This window comes from Manacus vitellinus, unplaced genomic scaffold (assembly GCF_001715985.3).
Source record: "Manacus vitellinus isolate BGI_N305 unplaced genomic scaffold, ASM171598v3 scaffold_12_pilon, whole genome shotgun sequence".
Taxonomy (NCBI): domain Eukaryota; kingdom Metazoa; phylum Chordata; class Aves; order Passeriformes; family Pipridae; genus Manacus; species Manacus vitellinus.
This window is the reverse complement of record NW_021938949.1, coordinates 2,011,663-2,033,523: the sequence shown is the minus strand read 5'-3', so window position 1 is coordinate 2,033,523 and position 21,861 is coordinate 2,011,663. Positions and strand designations below refer to the sequence as shown.

Below are 21,861 nucleotides of genomic sequence, written 5' to 3'. Positions count from 1 at the left end.
TTGTTCAGATGTCTCCCATGGAGATACTACAGCTGAGGTTGTCCCTATTGGGTTCATGGAGAAATGGCCACTCTAGGAGGAGGTGAACTATTAACCAGACCTCCTGGGGGCTACACAGAGGGATGGTATGGTTGGAGCAGTCACACACTTCTGGATGATGTCAAGGCCATGGTGCCTCATTCCTACCTATTGTACTCCATCCCCCTTGGTCCTCATCCCCCTAAACAGTGGGGGCTTCCCTTCCCACTGAGGATGAAAGCTGTGTCCATCCCCAGAGAGAGGTTCAGGTCAAAATCAATGGATTTAATGCTGATGGGTTCAGTTTTCACAGAAGCCCCAAATTCCAGCTAAGAACTTTCTTTTTGCATTACCCTGCTAGGTAATGCCATCTCCACCTCCCATCAGAGACATGTACTGAGCTTTACTCCTACGTGATGCACCTCAGTTCTCCAGGTTAGTCAGGGCTGTAATTTCTCTGTTACCACTGTAAAAACACGAGAAGGTTCTCCCGTTCTCTGCAGGCTTGCACTGCTGCATTTGGATTTAGTGTGGTATTTGCAATGCTTTCTGTTTGAACAATGGGCTCTCTCTCCACAAATCCAGCTATTGCACAGCCAGGAAAGGGCTGATGTACTTTTTAATATGTGTGCATTAGAAGCACCGCAGCCATTCCAGCATTCTTTGCCCTCAAATCTCAGTCCTCAAATCACGAAAATCAGTAAATAACAAACCCCATGACTCTTTTTTTCTGCATTTTAAGTTCAGGTTTTCAAGTTTGTCTAGAAAATGCTGAAGGAAATTTGCTCTGGTTTTATTTTAAATTGACAACAGCTAATGTTATACACTAACAGGATTCCAGGAGCTGGTGCTTCAAATGAAATGCCAGTTCCTGTGGGCACAAACACGAACCAAAAAGCCATGAAAACAAGAGCAGAGGGGCCTCAGTGAGTTGTCAGACCCTGACCAGTGTGCTGCTGGAAGGTGCCAAACCCCTAGATTTCTGTAGTCCTTTGTTCCAGCTGCTCCTGCATATGTGCAGGCATTTGGATGATGAACCAAGGCTGGATACATGAGGAAGCAGTGGGATGCAATACACATTTAGCTGCCCAGTTCTGCTGAAGGTCAGCAGAAACAGAAGAAGGTATTTCCTTAATGCCTTTTTTTTTTTTTTTTTGCTAAGTCACCATGTAAATATGGCACCTTTTTCCCTGATTTCTGCTGTCCACAGCTTAAACACCAAGTCAAAAGGAACTATCTGTCTACAGCCAGTGGAGACAGTGCAAGGCTGGTGCAGACCTGGTGCATCTTGAGATAGGTTGAGAGGTTGCAACCACCCTCTGGTTTCATCACTTTTCCCCACTTTACTCAAGACACCCCAAATTTTGACTAGATCCTGGATTTTTGAGATGAACAGCATCCTGGAAATCATAGAATCCTAGAATTATTTGGGTTGGAAGGGACCTTAAAGGCCATCTAGTTCTAATCCCACTGCCAGGGGCAGGGATGCCACCCACTAGATCAGGTTGCTCTGAGCCCTGTTCAACTTGGCCTTGAACACGTCCAGGGATGGGGCATCCACAACTTCTCTGGGAATCCTGTGCCAGTGTCTTGCTATCCTCACAGTAAAGAATTTCTTCCTAATATCTAATCTAAATATCTCCTCTTTTAGTTTAAAACTGTTCCCCCTTGTCCTATGGACATCAGAAGGGGCCTTGCAGCATTTGCTGAATTGGCTGCAGAAGGCTTTGAGGAGGGCTTTGGAAAATCTTGTCTGGGAATCTCTTTCTTTTCTCCTCCATTGCTCAGTTACCTAGTGGAAAGGCAAAAAGGGGTCCAATCAGCCTGGCAAGCAGAAGCTTTCTCCCTTGTACAGTGATGAGGTTTGGCTAAGCCTCCCAGTAAGAGCAGTGGGGAGACAGTGAGCCTTGTTAGCTTCAAAGCAGAAAGGCAACCAAGCACAGATTTGCAGCCTTTCTGGCTGGGAAAATGAACACAAATCCGTGGCTCTCTTGAAAACTATCTCTAGGAGATGGGCCATGGCAAGGCAGGGCTCCTGCCTAGGTTGACACAGTGTTACTGTGCGTAACCACTTCGGTGCAAAGCGCTTAGCAAAAGCATCCCCACGTCCTAGAGCGGGGCTGGTGATATTTATTGGTCTCCTCCCACCCCAGTCTATGGGTATTACCACTGAGATGATATAATTTGTATTGACCTACAGGCCTGTAGGTAGAGATACTGCACAAAGAAAAGCAATGTACCCCTCCAGCCAGGAATGAATAGTGCAGCTGAAGGAATATTTCCAGTCCCTGCAGTGGAAAATAGCACAGTGTCAGTGCTGCTGAGTCCTTCATCCGTTAGCTTGGGTGGATGAAAGGCCACAGGGCTTGTTTTAATGACAGATATAATTAGATACAAGGCTTTCGTTGAAGCCATTCCCTTATCGCTGCCTTTGTTTTCTTTTTTCTTTCCTTCTCTTCTCTTTTTTTTTCTTTTTTTTTTCCAGTGCACAGGCTGTGCACAGCCCTCTGTTTGCTTATCACTCCTCACAAACCCCGCCTGCCTTAGATAGGGGCCGCTCCAACCCGCCGGGCGGGCGGCTGGCTCCGCGCTTCCACAAAGTCTGGTCTCTCCACACGTCTCCGCCTGACGAAACAGGCTGCTGCCACCCTTCAAATTGCTAATTATAGATAAGAGCCAAAGAATAGCAGTTCATTCCGCTAACGAGAAAGCCGAGCTGTCACGTGTGTGTGGATAACGGCATCCAAGCGGCACCGAGGACGCATCCAGAGTTGTGAGCAAGGTGCATCCCCTGGGAGGGATCGGGGAGCTTCCCAGCTGGGGATGCTACAGCAAAGCCAAAGGTTGTTATGCAGGCCGGGCTTAGGGTGTTATTTGTTGCGCATGAGATAGAAGCCCAGTTTGAACCCTGTGCTGGGCTCCACATTTCTGCCTCGCTGAGCAAAAGAGCTCCGCTGGCACATTCGGCATCCGACCCAGCGCTGAGTGATGCATCCTGCGTGGCGCTGATTGACCAGCAGCCCCAGGGACTTTAAACCAGATACCTCCAGCATTAAAGCATCGCCTGTGAGCTAAAATAGAAGGAAAGAGCTCCTGAAAACCCCCTCCTCCCGTCCCGCCCAGCGGCTGGCACTGCGGCCGACGGCTCTGCTGCCTAAGTGAAGGATACAGGGAATGCTCCTCCCCGCTGGCGTTTGTCGGCAAAATGTCCTTGGTGCCAGTGCCTGGCGCCGGATGAATCTGCACATTTCGTGTGAGGGGCTGCAATGTTAGGACTGTCCATGGGGAGCAGCTGTCGGGTTTCTTGAGCTCTTCCCATGCCCGACCCATGTGCAGCTCGGGCTCAGTTTACAGCCTCTCTGCCCCATAAGTCGCACCCCGGGAAGGCAAGGAGGGCTGTGGGAACTGGAAACTTGCAACGGGAAAAAATAATTCCTTGTATTCCTTTGTACTCACTGGTTCTTCTAGACACAGGGGGGAAAGGCAAGGCAATGGGGCTAAAAGATTCTTAAATATTCATTTAAAAGTTCACTCACTTCCTCTTCAATTATTGCCTTTAAATCACTCAACTGCTCTGTCTTCAACTGAAGATAATATTACAGGTCTCTTGAACCGTAAAATCATGTTACATCTGACAGTCAGCTCCCAACAAGTGGAAAACAAATCACTAACAAAACCTCTCCCACCTCTGCCCTCCCCTGAGAAAACCCCATCTCACCAGTAACACAGCAGCTTTGTGTCACTCTGCTTCCTATTTAAACCTATTTAGCCTATAAAGAAGCAACGCTACCCACCTGTTGGTGTCCACCACCTCTGCTGCTGGCACTCCTTCACAGCTCCCACCACCAACCCCAGTGAGCTACCGAGCGCCTGAGTCACCTATTAAAAAAGGAAGCTGCAAGCTCAGCACCAGTCTCCCGGGTCGCCTGGCCAACCACATGTCATCGGCTTTGCTCCCAAAATCAGCCGCCCTGAGCAAACACAGCTGCTAAGCAAAGCCCTTTGTGTGGCCCTGTGCGCCCCACGGGCAGTGCCTGAGCTGGGGGTTGTGTAACGGGGGCCGAGATCAGCTGGGGGCTCGCACAGGGCTTGCATGAGTCGGGGGGAGAGGGATAGTCCAGTGGGGCAAGTTCTGCCAGGGTCCTGTCCTGCTCCATCACTCGCTGAAGGGAGCAGTGCTGTGCGACCATCTCACCCCGAATCTGGCATCCTCCATCACCTGCTGTGTGGCTGCCCAACGTTGCTCCTCTGCAGGTCAGTTTTGGGTGTGCCGTGTTGGCTGCTGTACCTGGCATGTCCTGTGCCCAAAGCACAGACATCTCACCCCTTGGCTGTGCCACGGCTCAGGTACCACGAGGCCTTTGGTGCATCCCATGGTGCAGAACCCAAAACCCCAGTACTCAAAGGCCAGTTGGAGCAAAGGGACCTGTGTCCTGGAACTCCTTAGTACCAGGGGAATCAGAGACAAAATAGAGATATCTTTCCATTGTGAATGCAACTTTCTTTTCCAGGGAGATGGAGGTGAACTGACCTGGAAATACTGCTGGGTTTGTGGTGCTCTGGGCTGGCTGTTTCCTGGGAATCTGGGGCTGCTATTCCCCCCTGCCTGGGACTAGCCATGGGCTACCCCCAATTGGATGGTCATGACCAGCTCAGCCCCCTGATGCAGGCTGTGTGACTGGACATGTGTCCCCATTCCCAACTGCTTGTCCCTGGCTTGCATGTCAGTGAAACCTCAGCAGCTCAGTGACCCCTCCTGAAGCTGGAAGCACATCCCTGCAGATGGGGACCCCATTTTGAAGTGCCTCTGCCCTTGGATGTCGCAGCTGCATGTACAGAATCACATCTGTCCCATCCTCCTACCAGCTTTTCTTCTTGGAGAATCAGTTCCCTGACAAAAGTGACTCCCAAATACTGGCACTGCTCCAGGGCTGGGCTGTGGGAATTTACATGGCTGGGTAAGCACCCATAAAAGGTGGCTGGGAAACCAGTGCTGCAGCTTAATCCAAGAGCCAGGCAGCCCACTGGGGGTGCTCAGTCAGCGGGGAAAGGTTTAAACCTTTGCCCCAACCCCTGAGCCAGTGGTCCTGGTCCATAGGGAAGCTCTTCCAGAGGAGACACATGCTGAAGGAGTGGGAAGTGGGGCAAGCTCCCTGCTACCCTAGTCTGGAGGCTGCCAAGAAGGTGAGCAGGGAGGGGTAGTCCTGAGGGAGGTGTGAGGATTTGGGGACAGGAGAGTATCTCTAGCTATTTCTCAATGCCCTCATGACCTGGTCGTGAGGCTTTAGAGAATGTTAAAATGTCATGTGTTTTTCTCCGAAAGAAGGGGAAGAAAAGGTAGGACAAAGATGCAACAGGGAGCATCAATGGGATTTTAGCCAGACTCTAGTAAAGACTGAGGATGAGTCATGCTCTAAAACACCTGCTTACCCTCATGGGTGCTCCCTCCTGACGCCAGGATCACACTTTGTTCTGTTTGAAAACTGCAGTACTTTCTCTCATTTTCAGTCCTACAAAGGACCGTGAGGATTTGAAATTCAAGCTTTTTTCTTTTTGCCATGGGTTGTCTCATTATGTGACAGAGTGGCAATTGTAAACATGTTCTTTTTACATAGAAATCATGTGTTGTTTTACTGTTTTGGTCCAAGTTGCCTGTTTGTTATAACTATATGGGCTAGGAATCAACCTTTAAAAGTGAGAACTAAGATTTTCACAAGTTCACCTACCAACTCAGATGTAGAGAACAGCACTGATTACAGCTGGATGATTAAAAAGAATCATGCAACTTAAAAACACTTTTTTTTTTCCGATTTCAAACTTTCATGAGTACACCTTGCCCTTTCAAATAAGTTTGTACAGCATCATGTACAGCAGATCCCTGATTTGGAGATGGGGGACATCTCTGGTATAGAAAATAAATGTAATGACTAACACACATAAAAATATATAAATAATTCTATTTTGAAAGGTTTTAAGAAAGATTTTGTGCTGTCTGCAAGCCATATGTTGCAATCACTTGCGGAACTCTGGTGTGCAGATTTAATAGATGAATTTCTGGGGTGGGAAATGGGCTGAAAAGTGCCAGAACCAGAGGAAGGTGCTAAACAAAGAAGCAAAATAAAATAATGTAACTAAAGACCAGCTGTATTGAAGAGGAAATAAGATTTAAATTATCATTTCATGCTTTAGGAATTGCCTACTAAATTATAGTCTAATAATTAACATTTTGCACGTGTATAAAGTTACATTTGCAAATCTGAGGGGGCGGAGGGGGGGTGAAGGAAAAAGCTGCTGAGGAATATCTTGTTTCCTGCCCTTGAGTTTCAAAATCAGATCTCTTTGCAACTTCCAGCGCCTCCAAAATGAAAGTCCGTGATCTTCCATCACTTCTGCAAATGTTTGTGGCTCCTCAGCGTCAGCTGGACTTTGCAGGAGCAGCATCATGACCCTCAGGTAATTTAAAGAGCTTCTGAGAAGAGCTGGGAAAATTTAGCCTCAGGCGGACCTGAGTATCTGCCCCAAGGCAGCTCAGGGCTATTTCTGGGCTTTGCAAAAATCCAGGAATGTGGAGGACTCTATTCCTGGCACCAAAAAAATGCCAAGAAGCTCTGCTGAGGGACAGCTGCGAGTGGCATTGCTGGTTGGGGACGTGGCCTTCCCGAGTGGGCCAACTGCTGTGGGATGTCTTTCCCTAGAGAGGGCTCCAGCATCACCCCATCACCTCACTTTTTGGGTACCAACTGTCTAGAGAAGGTAAGTGGAGACCTGACTGTCTGCTCGGCAATACCTCATTCTCAGTGTTCCTCTGCTAAGTTAATAAAGGGTTAATAAAGGCAAAGTGGATGTTTAATTGCTCTCTCCCCGGGCTTTGTGTCGCTGGGCTCTCAGTACCCTCTGACACGCTGGGATCGTGTCACACCCCGCTCACGCCAGCACCATTCTCGTACCCTCCAGTGACTCTTCATCTGTTATTTACAGAGCGGTTTTCCACTGAAATGGTGATAAACACCCTCACTTGACATCCAGCGAGCGCTGTTTTTATTCCCCCGTTTCCCTAGTTCACCTATCCCACCATCAGGACTACTTTTACCCCTCTGCCAGCATCTTCTCTCTGCTCTCCCTCCTCCCGCAGCAGCGCAGCATCTCAGCCCTTGCAGGCTGCAATCCAGGATGGCCATTCACGACAGCAGCTTCCCTCCCTCTAAAATCCCCATCCCCCGGGGAAAGCAACACCAGGCTGCCCACTGGAATAATCTCTGCCTGAGGAGAGGGCTTCTTGGCATGCCGCAAATACCAGACCTTTTAAGGGAAGCCCTCTCTAACCGATTGGAAGAGATACCTTGGGAATGTCTGAACAGGCACGAGCCCTGTGAGCATCACCGGCCTCACATCCTGCCTGGGATGCAGAGCCCAGCAGGGATCAGGGCCGTGGCATGCATCTTTAAGGGTTTCTTTGCCATGCCATGGTGTTTACGTGGGGGCATTGCAGGGATGCCACACGGTCCGAGGAGCTGCGAGACCCTGCCTTGGCTTTCTATTCTTATCCCGGTGTTTCCATGCCGCTGTCAGCCCTTTATCGCAGACAGCCAAGAAAACTCAATGCTGTTTTGGAAGAAACAGCCATGCCCCAAACTAATTTAGCAGTATCCTCTAAAGAGAAAATCCCAACCCGCTTGTTGCTATTGAGATTCCCGGGAATTTCCGTTTGTTTCTGAATAAGGCAAATTGCCAGCAAGAATATGGGAGAGGGGAGAAATGTTTGGCTTAAAGGGGTAAGATACCAGTAAGATACAGTACTTAATGCAGAGATTCCTGCTACTGTGTTCAAACCCAGACTGGGGACTTTTAGCTGGTGCTGAAAGAAGGATCTTCACCCTCCTAGTAACAAGGTTAGGGAATCCTTGCTTGGTTTCCCCCCTAAAGGAAGGTTTTGTGTCTTACAAAACACTGCAACTATTCAAGGGCTGAAAACAAATTCCACCCAGGCTGGATCCCTTAACTGCCACTAATGAACTATCTACCACTTTGCCTGGGCAAGAATATGGGTTTTCAGATTTTCTCTCTTCTTGCAAAGTGGTATCTGTACCAGAAGCACAGGAAAAGAAACTCCACCACTCTTTCCCTAAATCTCTGTTTTCTGATGAAAATCTGAAGCTACTTCACATATTTTTCGGCAAAGATTGAGGTGAAAACTGGAGACATGGAGGGAACTGGGGAAAGTTACGGAATTTCTGTTGTTCCTGCAGCAATCTGAAGGATGGGAATTTCAGAAGGAAATGTCAACTACTGCCCATTACATGAGCAAAAAAAAAAAAATGAGTAGAGAAAAAATTCCAGCTCAGGTCAGGCCCTTCCCATAGTGACTGAGGGGCTGGACCTGCAGTCCTGGCTCTCCTGTTGACCACAACACAGACCTCAGAGCCAAAAGGATTTGACAAATGGATAATAAGGTATAAGACACACATTTGCACACACTTCTGGTCTGTCTTACAGAGTGGCACAGATTTTTGGAGTTACCTTCCACACACGTGAGCACAAGCAGGGAGTGGTATGGCCGTATTAATCCTGCTGACTCAACAGGCTCCTGAAGCCTTTGTTTGTCTCAGGGTCAGAAACATATTTCTCAACCCCTTCTGGAATGGAAATTGAAGAGGGAAGGAAAGAAATTCCCTCCTTAACTAAACCTTCCCTGCCTCCTGTTCCTCGGGGATGTAAGATGAAGCAAAGCTCATTTGCTTCTGAACAGTCCCCACTTTGCTGCCTACCCACTACCAGTCCTGAACACGGTTTGGGTCTAGAAAAGGTCTCCTCCACCCCCAGTGTCCATCCAGCTCAACCCAATCCCATACAGATTCTTACCCCTATTTGGGGTCGCAGTGACCAGAGGTGTGGTAAATAACAGTATTTTTGGGGGGAGAGAATAGACGCTGAGATCTGTCCCCATGAATTTAAGCCTCAAAGCTGTGAACTTCAGTATTTCGAGACAGAGGAAAAGCACACGAGCACAATGCTCTGTTTCTGCCTAGGACGTGTCCAAGTGCCCCAGATGATGGTGTTGAACCAGACCAAAGCCACCGCCTGTGGAACACAACTTCTGCAGCAGACAGTGGGATTCACCAAGCTCTGGGCCAACAGAATAAAATCCATGGCTTTCCAGAAGCTGCAGCTTCTCTTTCATAGCACAAGGTGCTAAGCACCCTCATTTGCCCTGCATTTCAGGATCAGCTGGAGGTTTGTTTTCATGCAACACTTCGCCCCACTCTAATCTACCCCAATATTACTTACAGGAAGGTCTCTGTAGTCCCGACAGGTGTGTCACACTGCAGACAGCCCCAAAATCTATGAGAAACTCACGGCCAGGCAGCCTTCAGTGTATCCTACAAGGAGTCCCACTCCACTCCCCACGCCCTCGGTCCTGTTCACTGCCTCCCGGTGGTCCCTGGCAGCTGGTTTTATCGCTGAGTGCTGGGCTATGTTGAGAGGATGAACCACTTGGTCTATTTTTAGGGAAGAGTGAAATTGCTCCTCCACCAGGCTGAGTCAATCATGAGTCCTAGCAATCCTGCACAGAGGCTGGGAAAGGCTGGGGCCCTGGCTTATTTTCAGAATTTATTCATTCAAAATACCCCTGGTGTAACCCAGTACGGGAAGGGGGATGCTTCCAGGCCATGGTGCAATGGGGAAGAGGCATTTCCCTGACTCACTGTCATGTCCTCAGGCTTTGATCCACACAGCCAGGCCCCTGTCACCTCTGGCCACAGCCAAACTTTTAAGAGAAAAGCTGGGCAGGTGACAGGTATTAACCACATTTTCTGGTTCCCTGTTCCCTCATAAGCTGTGATATTTTAGAACTAAGAAGAAAAAAAAATACTTTAGGAAAGTGACTGAAAGAAGGACAACCACACTATCTGCTTTATGGTAGGCTGGGGATTGTCCCCATCCTTGCAACCCCTCTGTAGCCATGTGGTGTCGCAGGCAGCTGCTCTGGGAAGTGTTTGGAGAGGGATAATAATAAAGCATTCAGCCCCAGAGGGCTGTTGATGCCCTCAAAGCTCAGCTTGGCAATGGGTACGATTTTTAGTGTGTTAATGGTGGGTACAACTGTGTTTCAGAGCTGGAGACCCTGCCTGGCTGTGCTGAATAATAAATACAAACACAACCAAGGGCTCTGGGGCTTGTTTTAGTAGTCCACCATTAGCAGGCTGGGATAAGGGTATGGCTGATGTACCCAGTAATATCAAATCAGGCCCAGCTGTTGTCTTTTTGGTTTACTTTTCTGACACCTTTAGAGAGTGTATGCTGGCGTACATCACCCTGTGGTGATGAAAGATATGGATTGGCTGTGCCAGTACCAGAAGTTCCCATCACCTGTGATAAAACACTCACTCAGAAGTTCTTAGAATCACAAAACCCAGGGTGAGGGCTGCAAGAGACCCATGCTGGGTCCCACTCTGCTCATACCCTCCCAGGCCATGCCCATGGCCCACAGCTCCCAGTGCCAGACAGCTTGGGGCAGCAGCAGTGGGGGACAGAGATGCACAGGTGGGAGCTGTGCTGGACCAGGTGATCTTGGGGCAAAAATCTTATCTGTTTTATCTGCCAGTGCAGGAGCTGTTTTAGCCTTCCTGTGCCCCGGTGCACCATCAGAAACACAGGGTAAGGGTGATTGTCCAAGGTCTGTCACCCTTCTTGCAATGTGTTTGCACAGTTTTTGCACAGGGATATCTCCATCTCAGCTCGGCATACTGGTCACATAGAGATCTCAGCAGAGTTGTGATGAGTAGATGAAGCACAACTCTGGTCCTCAAAGGGCTTTTTGCTCCAAAGGGCCAAGCAACTGCTGCTGATTTTCCAGATTTGTAGAATCAAAGAATGGTTTGGGTTGGAAGGCACCTTAAAGATCATCTCGTTCCAACCTCCTTCCATGGGCAGGGACACCTTCCACTAGACCAGTTTTCTCAGGGACCTGTCCAACCTGGTCTTGAAGAATTCCAGGGATGGGACGTCCACAACTTCTCTGGGCAACCTATTCCATTGCCTCACTACCCTCTGAGTAAAGAATTTCTTCCTAACATCTAATTTAAATCTCTCCTCTTTTAGTTTAAAATCATTCCCCTTTTCCCTATCACTTTCTGCCCATGTGAAAAGTCACTCCCTCTTTTTCAAAGCCCTCTTCAATTACTGAGATGCTTTAGCTTTTTTGGTGCCCTCCTCCTGAATACCTCTGCTGGAGCTCTACAGGGCTGTTTGGAGAGGCTGCTGCCCCTCTCTTCTCCCTGTGGGTCTGCAGGTGTCAGTCCCTGGAGAGGATGCTCCACGTCAACCAGGCTGCAGTTCAGCACGTGACGTGGTTTCCTTCCCAACACCACGTGACATCACATCACATCACATCACATCACATCACATCACATCACATCACATCACATCACATCACATCACATCAATCACTTCACAAGACATCCAGCTCCAGATGACCACTTGCTTTCACCGAGTCTCCTGGAAGGGCTCTGCTCCTCCCTACCACAGCCCAGCTTCTTTAAACATTCTGTAAGGCTAGGAATTACCCTGCTGTCTGTGTTAAGCCTGGTGCCTCAGAAGATCATCACCCCTCCTTCTGAAGTGCTCTCTGTGCTCTTTGTTGCTTCCTCCAATAAATGGGGGTCGGAGGGAAGAGCTGGTAGGAGGGTGATAGGCAGGTCCTTGGTTGCCAGCCAAGTGGTGAGGCAAAGGGCTGGGGATAGCACAGGCTGTCAGCAAACACACACTCTCTCAGGTAGCGTGAGGTGGGTGCCAGGGGTGTCAGCAAACAGTGACAGGCTGGGGCCTGAGATATCTTATTTATTCCATGTGGGTGGAGCAACATAAAGGCAGGAGGTGAAGGGCAGAGCATATCAGCTCAGTCAGCAGCTCTCAGTGGGTATGTGTGTGTTGTGGTGTGCATGTGCCCAGCAGGAACACAAGGAGTGCATGAATATATTTATGTGGAGCTCTCTCTTCATCTGCAACATGTGTATGGCCTGTCTGCACACATGGCTGGTTGTTCACACTGCTGCTGTGTCTCTCCATCTCTAGGTGAAGGACCTGGTCTGCTGTGGGTTGTGACTTCCAGGTGTGTCCCCATCAGTGTCCCTGCAAACTGCTCCTGCGACCCAGAGAGATCTGAGCTACCTGACAGATCTGCACAGCTCCTGGAGAAAGGGTTTCCTCCCCCTGTCTGGGAGACAGCAACTAATTACAAAGCAGGAAATGAGGAAAAAAAAAAAAATCAATGAGGCACTGGGATTTTCTGAAAGGCACTGAGAATGTGATGGAGGAGATCAACAGCCCGGGGGTGGGGAGTAGATGGCAACCCTGAGCCCTCAGCTGAGATGGGATAGCTCTTGCTGGAAGCCTGATGAAGAGGACAGGGGGGTCTTAGCAGGGGAAAGGCTCTTTAGGTTAGATTGAGTGAGAGCAGAGGCTAGGGCTTGCAGAAAAAGCAAAATAGGAGAGACTAGTCTGTGTGCTTTGATTGCTGGCAGAGCTGGCCAGGCTGATCAGCAGAGTCTGATCCCCCCCTGCCCTCCATGATTGCCTGAGAACCACTGCATGCTCCCATGGCAGCACCCCCAGAAGATACCTGTGAACCCAGCACCCCCAACCAGCTGCCAGAGGCTGGGAGAGATGATAGAGAATGGATGGCACCTGCTTCTGCCCCTTCTTTCTGTGATGTGGAGTGCTCTAGTCAGGGTTTCCCTCCTGTCTGAGGCCCAGAGGCACCAAGCACTGAGAGCTGGACAGACTGACCACTTACAGGAGTCCTGACATTGAACTCCCGCCTGTCATGCCCATGAAAAGCAACTGCTGAAAAGGAAATGAGCTTTTAAGGATTATTGCAACTGCAGGAGCCTCTATCATTGCAAGTGCCAGAGCTACCTTGAACTCAGAGCCGTCTGTAGCATGAGCGCAGCCTTTTATCTTAAATCAGCATTTCCCCCCCGCCTTTCAGATCTTTCCAGTTCACTTGTGATGTTCTCCCCAGCCCGTCTGCTGAACAGCGTGATGCAGACAGGAGGATGCTGGCTGAAAGCCCCAGGTCATGGAGACAGGGAGGGTGGCAGCCTCCCCCCACCGCCGGGGCTGGGACACAGTGTCCGGAGCATCCTTGCGGAGACCAATTCTGGGATCGAAGTGAGGAGGTTTCGTTGTCGCTAGATGGCACCGCACCCCCTTGCAGCAGAAAGTGTGGGTGCTGCAGCGAGCAGGGGAAGGAGCCTCCCCTGTCGAGCAAACCTTGAACCAAACCTGAGTCTCCCTGCATGCAGGATGGGGGACCCCACTGCTTTCTGCCCTCTCCTTCGCCTCCTCTCCTCGCTTTGAAAATTCCCCGTGGGTAGAGGTCGAAATGAACACAGAAGAGAGAGGAGGAGGAGGAGTGGGTTACAGGCGTTTTGGAGGCTGCCTGAATGCTCTGTGGTTTGCAGTCACGTCAGGCTCCTGTTTCATCTTTGCTCTGCACCGAGGTGACATCCCCGTGTGCCCTTCAGCTGAAAGCCCTGAATAATGGAGCTGTGTTAATACACACATGCACAAGCATATGTGTGTGTGCCCGCATGCATGTTCCTCTTCTCTCTTCCTTGACCGCGATTTCCTCTCTCTGACTGCCAAAATTCATCTAGAAGTTGTTAATTTTTAAACCCAGAGTACTCAGCAGACTCTACCTGCAGTAAATTAGCTGGTGCTTTCTCCTTTTTAATATTAAAGAACTCAAGCTCTCAACCATCTCCCTTTGGGAAAAATGGTGCTTTGATTTGCCATCTTCATTCCTAGGAAGAATTTTGTTCTATCGTGTGAGTATTCCAGTGCTCAGTTTAATCTCATTACTGCAGACTACAGCCACTTGTACCTCTTTAATTAGTGACTTGATGACGTCTTTGGTGGCAGCTTCCTCTGGATCATCTGATACCATCAGCATGACCAGGGATACAGCCCAGCCAGTTTAGCTGCCCAGGAATGGGCTTTTCTGAGGGGTGTAGGAGCCTCCCCCTTTGAGCAATGCTCTGGTCTCCATCAGTGTCTCAGAGGTGACTGTGGCATGTCTGGAAAGAGGTGCAGCAGCTGCTGCTTTGACTTTGTGTGTAGTTACTCAGCTCTGAACTGTGGCATGGACATGCATTTGCTGATAAGCCCAATGCCAGTCAGCAGAGCTGTCTTGGACACTGCCAAGCTGTTGTCCTCCATACCCTGAGAACTGTACCCTGCTTTTAACTTACATTATTGTGTGGCTTCAAATCACTAGACACTGCTTTCCCCATCCCAGGTCACTGTATTGGCTGGGTGTCCCCTCCTCAGCTCTGGGGAAGGGCTGTGGGGCAGTCCCTGTGGGATGGTGAGGAAGTTCCCATACAAGACCTGCCCTGGTCCCTGCTGAGGCTCGTGGAGCATTGACATCTCTCTCGCTCCATGGGAATGATGCAACACAGCACAGGTATAGCCTGGGACGTGCCTTGTCCCAGAAGAGATTTGGGACAGCGGGTTCCTGGACTTTTTTAGGAAGCATTACAACTCCTGTCTCTGAGCAAATCCAGCACCTACATCAGCGGTAGCTGTCATATTCCTGTCTCCATGGATGGAATTGCCTCCCAAGAAGGACCTCACACAAAGCCCTCCCGATGAAGCACAACAACATGAAGCCACTGCTATTACAAGGCCTTTGAGTCAGGGGCTGGGGAGTGGTGTAAGGCTCTAAGATAGACCATGATTCATCCTTCGCCAGCCAGAGGAAAAGACGTTCCTCGCGCTGTAAAAGGCACACTACAGATAACACTGTGACAGTGTTTAGCTAGATAGAGTGGTGACATCATGTGCTTTGACATTAAAACAAATTCCCAGCAATGCTGTGGAAACCTCAGCTCCATCATTTGTGTGCTTGTGTAAGAGACGTCTTTTCCCACGTATTTGGGTAATTAAATACAGTGTCTCAAATCGAGGCAGCGTGTGATTTTTATCCCCTTCTTGTGCCAAAGACAAGAAAGAAATGGGAAGGAAAGAGAACAAATCCTAAATAGATGGTATAAGGGGTCCCTGGATTCCCGATCCAGGCCCAAAGAAGGCAGGATGGCCCAGTGGTCTCTAATCCAGTCATTATGGGATTTTTGGAGAGCTGCCTTTTCTGCCCCAAATCAAACAATAAAGTTTGGCAAAATTCAGCCTTTTCTCATGCAAATCTTGGATCTGTCACTCTTCACAGATGCCTCTTGCCCTGAAATATCCCTGACCTGCTTTAGTCCTGATGATATCATAGCACTAGGGATCCCTTACATGTCCTATCTTAAGCCAAGGATGACTGTGTCTGATACACCACCACTGCCAAATTCAAAGAGGAGCCCAGCCAAAGCTCCTTAGTTAGGTACAAAGGAACCTCTCCCTCTTCCTATCCTCAAGGCTGAGGTGCAGGGAGATATTACTCATCCCAAACTAAACATGGACGTACTTCTGCCTTGGTATTTAATAGCAGCTATTTTTAACTGCTGGGATAACAGCACAGGGAGAGCCAGCATGGCTCTATGGACTCATCACTGGCCCAGATCCCAGCTGTGCTGGGATTTGCCAGCTCTGTGCAGTGGGACCCATCAGGGCTGGAAGGCTTCAGTCACAGGGTCATCTGCTTTCTGTGCTCCCTATCCTTGGCCATATTCCTGCATGGTCAGTCCTGGCAGGATCCACACGATCCCCAGCCAGCATCACCCAGTCGGTGTCTGCTACTGGGTTATGTGGGAAATGCAACTATGCGTAAGGAACAAGTAGACCCTTCCCAGTTGCAAGTGTAGAGCTGGCAGTAGAGTAGCAGTGATGACCTGTAGCCAAAATAAATCCAACTCACAGCTTGTGCCCGGGGCTGAGTCACCGGTTGTGCCTGGCACCGAGGAGATGATCGTGGGCCTCTCGTGGGACAGCTTCCCTTCCTGCGTGGCAACAACAGCAGGGAAACAGGTAAGTTCCCACAAATAGGGGAGAGGAACTGCACGAAGGCCCAGTGTGGGGAAGGTGACAGCACAGGAGGCTTTCCAGAGGCAAAGGTGGCCTTCTTTTCCTGTAAACCTGACCCAGTCTTGGCTTTGCTCTGTTCTCTCCAATACTGTGCTTCACAGCTTTTTGCTCCCCACCCGCCCCATTTCCAGAGCTAACTGGTATTTTCTCTACCCATCTTTGATTTTGAGGCCACCTTTCAGAGTCAGGATTATCCATCCACTTCCTTTACCAGCTCCCACAAAGATTTTAGTGTCTCAAACCCAGTAGTGATTGGAGATGCCCTTTGCTGTATTTGCAGTGAAGGACCAGTCCCTCATGTGGAGTAGCCATCACTGGGCTGGGCTGGCATCACACAGCAGTGGGATGAACATGACCATTTCAGGCAGGATCTCATCCATAATTAGTATTCCAGATGATGTCAATTTTATGTTGATATTATCTCTCATGTTTCCTTGATGTGGGTCTCTCTCCAATCTAGGCTGCCCATTCCTATCAATTCCTTGCCTCCAGGAAGAGGATCATCCCAAGGAATAGTTTGTTGAACATATGACCTGTGCCCCCGAGACCATTAAATCACCCAGAGCTGGATGGCACTAGACATAAAGTTCCACAGGAAAGCCTATTCCCCAAGCCTAGGGATTGACATCAGTGGATGATGAAGCACCACCATGAAACCCAACCACTTATAATGATGACACCCAAAGGAAATTATTTCCAGGAGCTTTTGAAGAACATCTACTAACCTTTGCAGAAGACTCTTTCCATTTAATGGTGGCAGGACTCCACTGTGCCTTCCTCTGGATGCTCTGGAGAGAGGAAAGGAAGGATGGGTCTTTGTGGGGTTTGGTCTCCATGCTCAGGGGCTGGATGGTTGTCATGGTGCTGGCATCAGGCTCCCTCATCCTCAAAAGGCCTTTGGGAGATGGTGTCTTCAGTGGAGCACAAGGTAACCTCTTACAGCGTGGAGTGACTTTGGGAGTGTCAGAGTTGGTCAGGAGTCCTTTGAGATTCCTTGTTGGGGCACCAATGTTAGGGATGGGAACACCCTCCATGGACTTGCTTGAGCACATATTGCTGGGATGACTTGGAGATAAGGCATAGGTTTTCCCCATTGAAAGGACGTTGGCCTGTGGTGGATATCTTCTCTCCATGAGCTAAAAAACCCCAAACAAACCCCAAACCCCACTGAAATTGGTTCTTATATAACTTCAGTAACAAATCATGTGAAATTTTTATTTCCCACTCTTCTACTTCAAGCATCACATCTACTGACCTCCTAACTTTTTGGAATGAAAGCGTATCCCATCACTTTCTGCTTTATGTTCTCTGAGTAAATGTCAGGGACACAGTCTAAACTCTAGCCCTTTTTTGAAGTGTGGAAGAAGTTTCTGTCTTGCCTATTTCCAGAGTATCCTCCTCATTTGTCCATGATCATGCAGGGAAGCCTTGGAGTAGAAAAAATATGACGAGTGGTTGTCTTCCCTCTTGGATCATTGTTCCATTCCCATCTCCAACCCCCTACTCTATGAAACTGTGTTTTCAGCCAGAAACCTCCCCCCACCCCCATATCATTTCATAAGAAACCTCAAGTTTCTTCTTTAAAATCTGAACTGAAAATAAAAATTTTCAGATTCTGCCTTTTTTTTTTTTTTTTTTTTTTTTTTTTTTAAATGAAGTGAAATTCAGCTTTTTCTGATCAGTTGAATAAAGTCCAGAGTATCTGCCTTCCAGGGAGTTATTTTATCATTTATATTCCAGGGTGTAAGTGGCCCCTTGTGACAAAGCAGTACTTAACATGCAAACACAGAGCTGAAAACTGCACCTTATGCCAATGAGTTTGCAAGCAAAGTATGACATAAGGGACACTGGTTGGTGGGAGATGCACCTTTGCCATGATGTGAGAAAAGTAGTAACAGCTTCTAGTTAGGGGGGAATTTTGTGTAAGATTCTGAAATAGACATCTAAATGTAGCTGTGAGCAAAATCTACCTGTGGACTTGATGTCTAAGTCCCATTACAGTCAAAAGCACCAAGAAAGTGATTTTTGCACCCTGGGGTAGAATGACACAATCACCCACTTTCTTTGGTAGGTGTCATTTGAAACACACAGGGCAACCTCAAAAAACCTCCAGCTGGTGGTGCAGGAGGGTAGAGATGCCTGAGTGTCATCCCTGCCAGCCCAGTGGGTGCCTTAATGACTTTGTGTACCTTTACCTCAGGCTGGATCCTTCCCTCACTTTCTAACCAGTACTAAATCCTCTGCCAGGTCCTACAGCTGCTGGTGGTCTCTACCCCTGCAATGTACTCACTCCAGAGCAACCTGAATGTTATACATTAATTTTCCATCCCATCCTGTAGCATGGTATATGTGCCAGTCCAACTTTACCTATTAAAAGACAATTGGATCTAACCTGTTCTGGGGTGTCCTCAGAACAGCACTGGATATTGTAAAAAATGTTAGGTTTTGGTTTGTCTCTAATTGCCAAGAACTGGAACATTTTGTCGTTGGGAAAACCTGTCCCCCTTTGGCTCTCACCTTGGGATGTTCTTGCTTAGTCATGTTTCTGTCACAGTCCAGGATGCTTTGGTACCTGCAGGGAAGACAGGAGATGGGACCTTAATACCTTTTTTAGCCTGGATGTATTTTTTCGTATTGTGGACGGGCTCGTTCTGCCTTCCCCCTACCTTTTGGAAGTCCCCAACCCAACAGACTCCAAAACAAATCTTGGTAAGTGAGAGAGATGTGAGAAACCCCCCAAAGAGGACCGGTTTTAGGTCAGTGCAGTACTGCTGGATCCATGTGAGCCCTCTTCTCCCCAGCTCCATGCAGATGTGTCCCTGGAGCGCTCCATCTCTCCACTGCTGGAGGATGTGTTGGGGGGTTATATGGCCTGAAAGAGGTTTGCACTTTGCTGACCTATAGCTTGGAGCTGAAGTCAGGCTTTCCAGAAGGTCAGTTTATTCAGCTTTAGCCTAATATGAAGTGATTTACCAAGTCAGTACCTGACCTGATACAACACAGGTGATGAGTGAGACCTTTGCAGAAGAAACCACCTTCCTTCCCTTCCTTGCTGAGGGGAGTGCACTCCCAGCTTTCTCCAAAGACTCTGTCAGATAGATGGCTATTTACATTGAAAATTAACCAAGTTTGGGATATTCAGAACTAAACTGTCCCACGGGGAAGTTCAAGAGACAGATTTGACAGCTGCTCTGTCACTCTTATGTTGAGGGGGATGTCCTTTGGGCTCTGTTCCTAATCTTATTTGTCTCACGCGTGGCAGTGTTGTGGTCTGATCTCAGTCATGGGTTGTAACCAGAAGAGAAATTAGCCCTTAAGGTGCCTGGACTGAAATGTGACTCTCCCTGGAGCATTTTGGTTAGAGACAGTTGAGAGAAACCAGGAGGGGATGCAATGCCCATACCTCTCTTGCCTCCTCATCAGCTTATCTCTCCAGCATTTGCTCCTTTCCCACGTGACACCTTACAGACTATCAAGATTAAAAGCTTAAATTGTCCACCTGGGAATGCTCCAGTCATTGGGGTTGAGGGTAAATTCTTCTGTGTCATTGTCTTTAGTGATCTTTGTCGAGTGTGTCTGGCTTTTAAATCAGGACTTGTCTTCCAAGACATAATAATGCATTGGAAATATATAACAGCTAAGAGCACTTGTGGCAGAAAATACCCACCTCTTCCTTGAGACCTGACAATTTGGGATGCTGTGCTTGGGAAAGACTTTATCTGAGTGACATTTTTTTGTTATGGAGATGGGAGAGGGAGAGTCCACCCTGGAGCCCCTCAGGTCTGAGTTCAACTGCAGCCACAGATTAACCACCCACCTGGCAACCAGTTCAGAGACGGACACAGCTTTCCTCAGAAGAACTGCTCTGAGCTCTGGATTGCTCCTTGGAGAACAGAACAGAGAAGGAAAGGACTGAGCTGGCCTCAGATTCTCAGCTTTTTCCATGTTTTCTGTCTGCTGGCATTGAAACAAGAGAGCAAAGGTTATGGTGCTGGATGTGAAGATTCAGGGGAAAGAAGCCAACAGTTAGTGTGTCCATCTCCACTCAGGGGACTGGTGCATCAGTAAAAGGCTGTGGAACAAATGCTGTCTTCACTGATACATCTGCAAACCTCATCACATAAATTCACTTCTGAAAAACTAAAATGGGGTTAAAGAAGACACAAGTTGAATTAAATCCCTCCTAATGCAGGGAATGTTTTTTATCCACTCAGTTCTGCCACTTATCCCCTTCTCTTAGATCACCAAGTTCATCTCTGTGACAGTGAGAAGGAAAGGATGTGAAGAACAATTAGCTTTAAATAATTTAAAGTTATTTGGTGGCATTTTGTATATTCATCATTAGCTAGAATTTTCTTATGTTTCCAATGTCACATAGACCTGAACCAGCTCTGGATTCAGGCAGTTACTGGAGATTTAAGCACCCCTTGGCCTCTTTTGCCGAAAATGTTCTCGTTTTCCAGACTTCAAAAATGTGCAGCAGAAGTCTCAGGCATTGTATTTGCAGTGACTGATCTGACACTTGGAAGTACATTGGGTCATCTGGGGTTCATTTTCTGAATTTAGACAGAGCTCTGGGGACCTACAAGTTCTTTGTAATTGCCTTTTAATTACTGACACAGACACTTGAACTGCGGGATTTTTAAATACTTGTATTTACATTTTGAAAGTATTTGTTCTAAAAGCCACGTTGCCTGTAAAATATGTTTCATCAGCGATTTCTCTGGCGCTGGCCTGAATATTAGTCAGCGTCCAGAGTCATTGTCCACCCGTGCTTGGGTGTCCACTTCCAGATGTACTGAAGAAGGGCAGATTCTTGGGGGATAGGGGTGTCATTTAGCAGCTTGAGGATCTCTACCTCCCTTCTCATGCCTTTAAGACATCTGAAAGCAAGTCTAGAGGGAGGGAGATAAATTTCTCACTAGTTGCTTTTTTTTTAAATTTTTTTTTTAAATTTATTTTTATTTTCCAGGTCATTTCCCACGATGTTAGAGAAGAGACAGGTTTGTTAGATCACAGGCTCCCACCTCCCACAGTTTGGGGATTGTTTCCTGTTTTTGCGGTGGTGTCTAACATTAAACAATTCCAGGTTAAGAGCCCTCGAGGGATTTACTCCGTGGCAAAAACGAGCCTGTTAGGAGGGAAGTGCTCCCTATCTGCCCTTTTCCTTAAATACAGTACAGGCACTTGATGGAAATACTCTCCTCAGCCCACCCCGAGCAGTTCCCACAACCAGCTCAGCATCCCCCAGTTGCTAAGGGTTTGCAGGATTTTTCTGATACTAATTCATTCCATCTTCCATGATCTGTGAGGGTTTTTTGTGTAAAATCACTTACATGCTACAGCGCTTCCCTCCACCCGAGAGCTGCCATTTGATAGTCTCCTCAGGGCTCTCCAGCACCACTCTCCTGACTCCTTCCTCTCCCCCTCCTTTGCAAGACAGGAGGCAAAGTCCCTTGGCAAAGCTGCAATTAAATATTAAAAGCTGATGTGCAAGTGGGGATGGTGTGAGTTGGAGAGCTGGCACTGAAGAGTGGAGGAGACGAGGCCTCCTCCCTCCTCCTGTCAGCCTGTCACCAATTATTGAGGTCTCGTTCTTCCTCATAAAAACACTCGATAAGTTCAAATCCTGCCTGCGGTACCCACAGCCATCAAGACCCTAACCTGGATTCTGATTTAGGTGGGAATCTGCTGGAATCCATGTCCCCACCTTGTCTCAGGAGGAGCAGGAACGAGCTTGTCTGCATGGGGATTTTTAAATGGGTGCTTCTGGCCCAGGTCATATATCCATCCTCCAAACCAGAGAGAGCTTTC

General features: G+C 48.2%; 1 protein-coding gene across 4 annotated transcripts in view; it reads right to left on the bottom strand.

The window, feature by feature from the left end:
• Positions 1 to 21,466, bottom strand: part of XIRP1 (xin actin binding repeat containing 1) — a 33,836-nt gene extending 12,370 nt beyond the window's left edge. The window contains exons 1-5 of one of the 4 annotated variants that reach the window (XM_018089208.3): positions 21,384 to 21,466; positions 19,865 to 20,010; positions 18,565 to 18,619; positions 16,773 to 17,183; positions 15,881 to 15,962 (exon numbers count right to left, since the gene is read on the bottom strand). In XM_018089208.3, coding sequence (XP_017944697.3) covers positions 15,881 to 15,962; positions 16,773 to 17,183; positions 18,565 to 18,619; positions 19,865 to 19,992 — 676 coding nt within the window. In that variant the 5' untranslated portion in view covers positions 19,993 to 20,010; positions 21,384 to 21,466. Of the gene's footprint in view, positions 1 to 9,303; positions 9,438 to 15,880; positions 15,963 to 16,772; positions 17,184 to 18,564; positions 18,620 to 19,864; positions 20,011 to 21,383 lie in introns of those variants that run through there. The other 3 variants (XM_018089212.3, XM_018089209.3, XM_018089213.3) reach the window with 3 other exon arrangements.
• Positions 21,467 to 21,861: the final 395 nt, after the last annotated feature.